The 9,537-nt window shown below is 32.9% G+C and overlaps 1 protein-coding gene across 1 annotated transcript; it reads left to right on the forward strand.

Moving 5' to 3' along the window:
* Positions 1–3,407: 3,407 nt before the first annotated feature.
* On the forward strand, positions 3,408–8,892 carry LOC127092766 (cystathionine beta-lyase, chloroplastic). Its single transcript, XM_051031656.1, has 13 exons — positions 3,408–3,542; positions 4,005–4,179; positions 4,266–4,378; positions 4,534–4,604; positions 4,696–4,787; positions 5,284–5,371; positions 5,507–5,618; positions 5,767–5,863; positions 6,536–6,617; positions 7,521–7,638; positions 8,043–8,150; positions 8,240–8,342; positions 8,478–8,892. The coding sequence occupies exons 1-13, from the start codon at positions 3,477–3,479 to the stop codon at positions 8,651–8,653; spliced, it is 1,401 nt and encodes a 466-aa protein (XP_050887613.1). The 5' UTR covers positions 3,408–3,476; the 3' UTR covers positions 8,654–8,892.
* The last annotated feature ends 645 nt before the right edge of the window (positions 8,893–9,537 follow it).

Here is a 9,537-nt window from a genome sequence, read left to right on the forward strand (position 1 = left end):
GACCTCAAGATTACCAACACTATGTATGCTCTAGACTATGAGTTTAGGAATTCCTTAAACCAAATGTTGAGGAAACTGTTTCCTCCAAATGTTTTTCAGAGCAATCTATTCCCTACCAATGTGACTACGGGTCTGTTGAAGCCTCTTGACAGGATTTTACACTGGGTTGTGACGCATATTCTGCGTCCTAAACAAGGAGGTTACTCCAGAGTGGACAAGGCCGAAGTACACCTGGTTATGTGCTGAAACACAAAATAAAAGTGAATTGGCCACACTACGTCGCAAGTAGGATCTTTGCTCTAAAGGGGTCAGGTAGAGGCACTGCTCTCTATTATCCCCCATTTATTCAAAGTATCCTTAATAGATCAAATGTTTCAGTTTAAGGAATTCCATATAAATCCATAACTACAAATCAAGAATTTTGTCAGAAAACTTTGAGTTTGATAAGCTACACTTGGGGTCGTACAACACGACTATACAAGACCCATAAACCAGTTCCAGGTACTAATGCTCGGCCTGTGGAAGAATATGATGATGATGGTGATGATGATGATAACGATGAAGATGGTGAAGACAAGGAAGAAAATGATGAAGACACGTCTCAACCTATGAAGCACGATCAACAAGTCACTGACCATGGTGATTGGCTTGGTCCTACTTCTGGACAACATCCATCCAATAACCAAGGTTGGGGAGAATGGAAACACACCATATGGACCAACAACCGTTCATCCTATATGCCTACACCCTCTTCTCAACCTGAAAATTATGAAGTGATGGATATGTTGGGAAACATGCAAATATAGCAGCAAAATCTTGCTACACTTCAAGAGGAGAGGTTCACGACCTTGCAGGATCAGATTCAGATTCAAGGTGATAACTTTGCATCTTTTGCTTCCATCTAAGAGGAACGGTATTCGGACCTAAGAAGTCAAATCCAAACTCACAGTGAGAACTTCAACTCTTTTTCCTCCAACATCCTGCAAAGAATTGATAGCATTCACCGCGCTCTCACAGGAGCCGTAAACACACTTAACACAAACGTCATTGAATTAACCAACCTATATGAAGAAGGTAAACCTCCATGTCCACCTTACGACTATAGAGGCAGAAATGACCCGTCCCGAGGACGACGACCTTAGATGATTGTTTAATTCAATGCATTTCTGTTTCCGTATGTTTGCATGTTATTGTAGTCACTTACTTGTCTTAAAGTTTATGTTGAACTGTTATTATAATCTTAATTAGTTATTTTGTTTTACTCCATGAAATATTTATGCCTATACTTCTTCCATTAACAGATCGTTTAGATGATTATAATCTAGGGTGCTTCCGCAACCGTTGAAAACAATTTTAAAAAGCGCTAAATTTCAAAACTGATCTATTCAACCCCCTTCTAGATCAGTACTATCGTCTAACAACTTATCTCACATACAAACCAAAATCCATACCTATTATGCCTTAACCTTATAAATATTCTCTTACTCACACTTAGGGTTTTAGTTTCAACCCTCAAATCTTTTTTAGTAGTATCACACATTCTTCTCTTCTTCTTTGCCTTGTACATCTCACATCTCTACTTTAATCTCTCCCCTCTTATGTTCTTTATATCTTCTCATTTTTATGTTATTATTTTCTCTTCCAATTGCGTTTTTATCGCACATTTCTTCTATAATTTTCCATCTCTTATGTTCTTTCTTTTTCATATTCTCTAATCTCCCATCTCCTTAGTTTTTTCTTTTTTATTATAATATTTTTAATATTGTTTTATGCTACTATTTTATGTTTATTATTCCACTTTTGTCTAATCTTATTTTTGTATATTGAATGAGAAATTTTTGTATAAATATGATGAGTTTTATTATTATTTTATAATGTATGAATGACTAAACATAAAGTTATGTTGTTCTCTATAGATGTATGTATGTCTCAATAACATTCTTGTAAAAAACTGAACCAACCGAACCAACCTAAACCACATTGCTTTGGTTTGGTTTGGTTTTTAAAAGTTAACAAAACCAAATCGAACCACATGCTTTTTTTCCTTACAATTCAGATGATTTTTAGCATAAAAATCGTTCAAACCGTATCGCGAACACCCATACACTCAACACTTGTGCATTGGTATTTGGCAAGAATTTTGAATGGCTTATCATGGAGATATTTATAATTGAAGATATAGTACATGACTATAGCTCGGTCATATTCCGGAAAATTGTAGAAGAAGTGGACCCTGATATATTGGATGCTTCTAATGAGATTTTTATTTTTTTAGCTGGAGTTACAATTGATTATGCCCAAGCTTCTAAGGGTTTTAAGGAGAAAAGTTGTAGGCCGTTATCTAGAGATATTGAGAGGGAAGATGTGCAACAAGTTCATATGTGTTTCAAGAAAATGAACTCCAAATGTGGTTTATTAGTTTGCTGAAGTGCACATTTTGTCCCGTTCTAGATATACTAGTCCAAACCCACCATTACCTTGCAAGGGAAGTGTTGTCATGTCTTTGTTATACATGGAAGACCTTTTTTTCTATCTCAACCTTGAGGACAACAGTATATTTATTGGACTAAAGCATAAACCACATAGTTTGATATTCGAAGAATTTTTAATGCGACTTATATGATTCTTAGACACCACACGAAAATCTAAAAATGTCCCTCAATTTTTGGAGATGTATCTCCGAACGTACCCAATACACAAAACTTATTCGTTTTTGATTCATACCCCAATTTTATGAATAAATTTAGTTTTAAGATGTATTTCCAATTTTTTTTTAAATATTCTCGAAAAAAAAGACATAAAAATGAAATTACATATTAATAAGCTCTTGAGCTACAAAGTAGAAGCCTAATGGGTTTGCAACTTCTTGATATTAAGAAACAACACCAACATGCACATTCTACTGGATGTCAATCTTCTAACATGTTCAATCAATCTTCTAACATGTTCATTCAACTTTTTGGGTTAGTTTTTTCATTGGTGTTTTTTTTTATTGAATATGAACTATCGATTTTTTTAAAAATTTAAAAAATTAGCAAAAATATTGAATTTATTAAAAAAATCTAATATATTGAATTAATTTTTTTAAAAAATTGATAAAAAATTCATACCATACCAGACTTTTAAAAATACACCATCAAAATTTTGAAAAAGTTATCAAAATATTTCAACGAAAGAACCGAAATTTCTACGAGTAATGGTAGCTTTACCGTTATAGAAAATTTCATGTAATCATTTATTTTAATTTAAAATTATAGATTAAATAGGTTTGTAATTCTCATAAATATATTATTTTTAATCTTTTAAAATATTTTTAAAAGAATAGTCTTTAAAGAATTAAAATAATTTTTTTTATTTTTTTATTTTTTTATAGTTACAAATAGTCATAAGCTGAGCTATTTAACCTATTTTGCTACCATGTTGAAGCTGAAACAAGCAGCGCGCACCACCATATATATACACACCAACGATCAACAATGGTTTCTTCTTCGATCTCTCTCAGAACCTTCCCTAATTCGCTTTCCATTTCTCGCCCCTCTCAGGTAAACACCGCCACTATATCTTATCTTCCCTTCAAACTGCTACAAAATCATACCTGCTTAAAAAAATGCACTCTTGTAACTACTTGAACTCTAAATGTTGCTTAATTATCACCACTTCATGCTATAACTGATGCGAAACGTGTGTTTCTTGTTTGTATAGTATTTCACATTTGAATTATGAATTCTAGAGCATTATTTCTGGAATTTCGTATTTATAGGGGTAATCACACATCTTACTTGAATTGGTTCATTTTAGGGCACAATTTCCGGATATTTGTATTTTTTTTTAAGAAAAAGTTTATTTTTTAAAACATTTCAATAATCAATGTATCTTGTCCATATATAGTCTACATACATTGATTATTTAATGTATTTAAAAAGCGATTTTTTTCTTATTATAAAAAGCAAAATATATTCAATAATCAATGTATCCGGTTGATATGTGTAATGGTTCAATTATAGAGCACAGTTTCTGGAAAGAATTGGGATAGCTTGGTGTTTAGCAAGTCGGAAAATTTCAGAGCAAATAAGGTGTTGTGTGCAGACGGGTTGAAGCTACGTTGCTCGGTTGATAGAGAGATGGATGTCAGCACTTCTGCTTTGGTGGATGATGGTGTTGTTGCGGAGTGCTTAAGTGGTTTGTTTTGTGCTTTTGATTATCTAAGATGTTGTTGTTTTTTGTTTTATGGGTTTAGGGTTTAGGCTGATTCTTGTTGTTTGCAGAAGAGGAGCTAAGGGAGCCTAGCGTTTCAACAATGGTGATGAATTTCGAGAGTAAGTTTGATCCTTATGGTGCAGTTAGTACGCCGCTTTACCAGACTGCTACTTTTAAGCAGGTGAAGATTTGTGCGAACCTTTTTCTTCTTTGTTGGATGTGTCTGTTTTGTGTGACTTTGAATGATCATTTGGTGCCTAGCCTATGTGTATTTAGTATCTCTCGCCGTAGTATTCTGTACTATTCATTCATGATAATTTATGTCTCTTGGTGCAGCCTTCTGCGATAGAAAATGGTCCCTATGACTATACCAGAAGTGGAAATCCTACTAGAGATGCTTTAGAAAGGTTTGACGTGGCTTGTTGGCTTATGTTTTGTATTGCAATTGTGGATTATTCATCTCTGTTTCGATGACCTTTTCATGTTTTGCATTCTCAGCATTCTTGCAAAACTTGATAAAGCGGATAGAGCCTTTTGCTTCACCAGTGGAATGGCTGCTTTGACTGCTGTTGTTCACCTTCTTAAAAACGGTGCTTTTTCTCTCTTAACACCTGATCTTAGTTTATTGGATTAAGTATATGTTTTAATTCGCTAAAAAGTAATGCACACATGCTATGCCCAGTTGGGTTTGTTGTTATTTATTCACTGAATGTTTATGAAAGATATCTCTATCTCTTTATGTTAGTTATAAAATTTGGTCTAATTAAATAGTTAGTTCTAAGTAGTGCATATTTCTTCACGGTTAAATTATAATTATACTAGGAAAACAACTAATCATGTTAAACAAGTATTAGACTAATGAATTTACATAATTTTATACTTTTAACTCATGGTTTGTCTTAAAATTTGCATCAGCAGTAATGCACACTGTTTTCTGACCAAGCTTACATGTTATATCTTTCTTCTGCTATTGTGGGGCTCTGATATTCATGTGTGTGTATTCTAACATAATGTTTTTTCTATTTTAACAGAGACTTGATAATTTTTCTTCTTGTTTAATATTTATTCCCAATAATATACTTACAGGTGACGAAATTCTTGCCGCTGATGATCTGTATGGCGGAGCAGATAGGTTGCTGTCCCAAGTAGTTCCCAGGAGTGGAGTTTTGGTGAAGTTAGTGTGATTTGTGTTAGTCCGACATATTTATTTTCTGCACAATCATTTAGTATAAAAACAAATCAGCTAAGTTTCTTGATTCAGTAAGGGGTAAGTCCATCATTGATAGAATCGTAATTTTTGCATCTGCAGACGGGTAAATACAAGTGATTTGGATGAGGTCGCATCTGCTTTTGGACCCAAGACTAAGCTTGTATGGCTGGAGAGTCCAACCAATCCCCGGATACAAATTTCTGATATTCGAGTAAGAATCTCAAGTATTAATTATGTTGATTAAGTTTCTCTGCTGCTGTTCTCCTTATGGTAATGTATTGTAGTAAGTATTTTTTTTAAATGATTCTTCGCCGAGTAATAAAATATTGTTTTTTCTTATCTTTTTAACTAATCTCCAGAGAATAGCCGAGATGGCTCATGCACATGGTGCTCTTGTGTTGGTGGACAACAGTATAATGTCACCTGTATTATCCCAGCCATTGGAACTTGGAGCAGGTATATGCATAATATAGCTATGAAGTATAAACAGATTACAATCACTTAACTTAATTGCATCCTAAGCTGGCCAAAACTTGCAAGAAAAAAATTCATTGTTTTAACTTTTATGTAATGAATTAATACTCGAAAATCATGAACTACATTGGTGCCGTTGCTATCAATGCTTCCTGATTTTCACAAAGGCTGTGTTTTGATATTGTAGTTTTGAATTTTGAAATGTTCAGTCCATTTTGAAATGGACATAACAATATATTTGAAGAAAAAAGGATTGGCTCCTTTAAATTGAGGTGTGCAATTAAAGGAAAACAAATGTGAAGTTACTACAACTAGTGAAGAGAAATATTTTTGACTCTTGATTTACATTTGAGTAGTAATATTTTGTCCATGGAAGATGAATGCAAGTTCTCATTTTCTCTCTTCATTGTATGTTTCTTTATGCATAAAAGAATTTGAAATTTCCGAAGGAGCTAAGCATGGACTTCTATGCAAAAGTATACAAAACTCGGACCCTAAAATTCACCGCACTAGCTGATTCGACTTGAATCAAATTTCACTTTTGATTTCTATGTCAACTATGCCACCCCAAAAAAACTTGAAAGTAAAGCATTTGTCTTTATCATTAATGCCCAAACTTTACACAGTTGAGGTTGGTAAATTTTTCCTGCGCAGATATTGTCATGCACTCAGCTACGAAGTTTATTGCTGGACATAGTGATATTATGGCCGGCGTGCTTGCGGTGAAAGGTGAAAGGTTGTAGCTCTTATTTTGACATCGTTGCTTTTTAGTCTGAATATCATTCATCCATTGGAAAACATGTTTCAATTGCTTGTAAATTATTACACAAGATTTGTTGTGAAAAAATTCACAACCTGTCATGACTTTGATTATGATCTCTGGATATTAACTTATTGTTTTCAGTGCAACTTGAGTACAAGTTTCATTCATTGGAAAACCGTAATTTTAAATTTTGATTGTATGCCATTTCTGTCGCAATTGTGTAAAGTTGTCTATTCATTTATTGAATAGGCTGGAAAATTTCACAAGGTCTTTTACAGGATGTGAACTAATGCATGTTTTAATTGCTTTTGTGTGAATCACTTCACAAGATTTGTTATGGAAAACTCATGAGCTGGCTGTAAATCATGACTTTGATTATGATCTAGATATTTTTGATAGAAAATATGTCTGGCTTCTTACAATCTACAGAGAGAAAAAGCTTGTAGGTTTTCTCTGTTAAATGCATGTAATTGAATAAAAATTACTCTTGCTGCTTTTTCTTCCTCCTTTTTGTCTTGTACCAAACTCATTTAAGTCAGTTTGTGTTGAAAATGTTATTCATAAACACCTGTTACTGCACTTCCAGTATAATTTCATTTTTCTATATTCTCTGTTGATTCATTGTTGTACTTATATGTGATTGATTTGTCAATATATTTTCTCATTTTACGTTTTCATTAATAATTACAAAATATGCGACTGAACATAATAACCACATATTTGAATGGTGTTAACTATTAAAATTGTTGTGGTCAAATTTGTATAAAAAAATTCATTTCGATTTGATAAATAAAAAATCAAACATATCTTTCATTTTCCCCTTATTTTCACTAGACCTCCCCTTCAAATGCTTACCTCCTTTCTTGGTTCTCTTAGGTTGGCAAAAGAAATATATTTCTTACAAAACGCGGAGGGCTCCGGCTTAGCTCCATTTGACTGTTGGCTTTGTTTGCGAGGAATCAAGACAATGTCCCTTCGAGTTGAGAAGCAACAGGTGCTCTTTCAAACATTATTGAACTTTCTCGTGCTGCTACTTATCTAATGATACTAGTGTGATGCCTTGCTTCTCTTGATATGTATAATTTTGTTCAAATATGATTTAATGAAGAACAAACGAAATAGAGTTGCTGTAAGTTTAAAAGTTGAGTTTATGTTTTAGGTCTATTTACTATGCTCTTAAATCTGTCAAAACATTATAGCTTATTTTAGAAAAAAATTGGTTCTGCTTTTGGAATTATGAAATTGGATATTTACACTCTGTTTGGTAAAACTAAGCTATAAGCTAACAGATAGCTGAAAACTACTTTTACTATATCTGAAGAAGCATACTACATATATATTTGATCAATAACCATTTTATTTTATTCAATTTTTCAATTTGGGGTTAAAACTTTTTAGGAGAACGCACAGAAGATTGCTGAGTTTCTTGCTTCCCATCCGCGAGTGAAGAAAGTAAACTATGCTGGTTTGCCTGGTCATCCTGGACGAGATTTACACTATTCTCAGGTGTTTTTTGATGAATTGAAATTTCATATAACATTTTCTCTGCCCTGCATTCATTTTCTCATACATTTTCTCAATATGGCTCTTTCCAGGCAAAAGGTGCAGGATCTGTGTTTAGCTTTTTGACAGGCTCACTTGCCCTCTCAAAGCATATTGTCGAAACCACCAAATACTTTAGCATAACCGTTAGTTTCGGTAATAATTCTCCTATCCTATGCTCGTTATTCTTAACAACATTATCAGATTTACCTTATGTATGCGAACGATTATGATTAAAATGTGAAGTCTCGCATGTATGAGTAATTCCATATTGATTAATTTGATTGGCAGGGAGTGTAAAATCACTCATCAGCTTGCCATGCTTTATGTCACATGCTAGCATACCTGCTGCAGTCCGCGAGGCCAGAGGTTTAACCGAAGATCTTGTTCGTATATCAGTTGGTATCGAGGATGTCGACGATCTCATTGCTGATCTAGACAATGCATTCAGAACAGGGCCTCTGTAATTTCAAATAAGTATATCCACCTTTGTGCAGTTGGATTATCTATATGCTTGTTTTGAATAAAGAAAAAAAAATCTATTATGATGAAAATGTTGTGAAGATTTAGAAACATGGTTATTCTACTTGTGGAGGCTCTATGGGGACTGAAAACCTCAATGTATTTGTAGTGTATTGAGATGTAGCTGTATTTTTAATATAAGTTCAGAGCATTTATTTAAATTATAAGATAAAGATTATCGCCACTTATGGATACATATTTAAGTTATGTCATTGAAATTCTTAACAAAGTGATTAGATAAATGATTTTTCCAATTATTTTTTTATACAGAAAACAATAAGATGAAAAAGTAATTGAACTGTAGACTCTTTTTACGTTCACGTTTTACTTTATTTAAAGTTGTTAATTTGAAGCTTTTTATTTGTTTGTGTTTATGCTAAAAGAATCAATTTCAAACTTACAGTATATAGTTAAAGAAGAAATTCCAAATCCTTACCTTTAAGTGGTATTTGAAATTATTCTAATTATTTTTTACAAAATATTTCAAGAAATCTATTCCTTTTAAAAACTCTAAATTTATCGTCCAAACAAAAATATATATCCTCAAAAAAGTTTTATCTCTACAAAGAAAAGGTTTGTTCATCCAATCACACTATTACAGAATTGCAAGGAAACATCATGAAAAATAACTTTAAACGCATGTATTTATGTCTTGCATTGTGTAGCAATAGACAAATCAAACTTTAATCATTTCATCTATAATGCAAGACAGGTTGACACCAAAATCAACGAAGAGCATTTAACTTATACCCACGTCTGAATTTGACATCCTATATTGTAACTGTTATTAAGTTTATGTTCTTACTAATTTTTTTATTGCATTATCTGA

Source organism: Lathyrus oleraceus, chromosome 6 (assembly GCF_024323335.1).
Source record: "Lathyrus oleraceus cultivar Zhongwan6 chromosome 6, CAAS_Psat_ZW6_1.0, whole genome shotgun sequence".
NCBI classification, from domain to species: domain Eukaryota; kingdom Viridiplantae; phylum Streptophyta; class Magnoliopsida; order Fabales; family Fabaceae; genus Lathyrus; species Lathyrus oleraceus.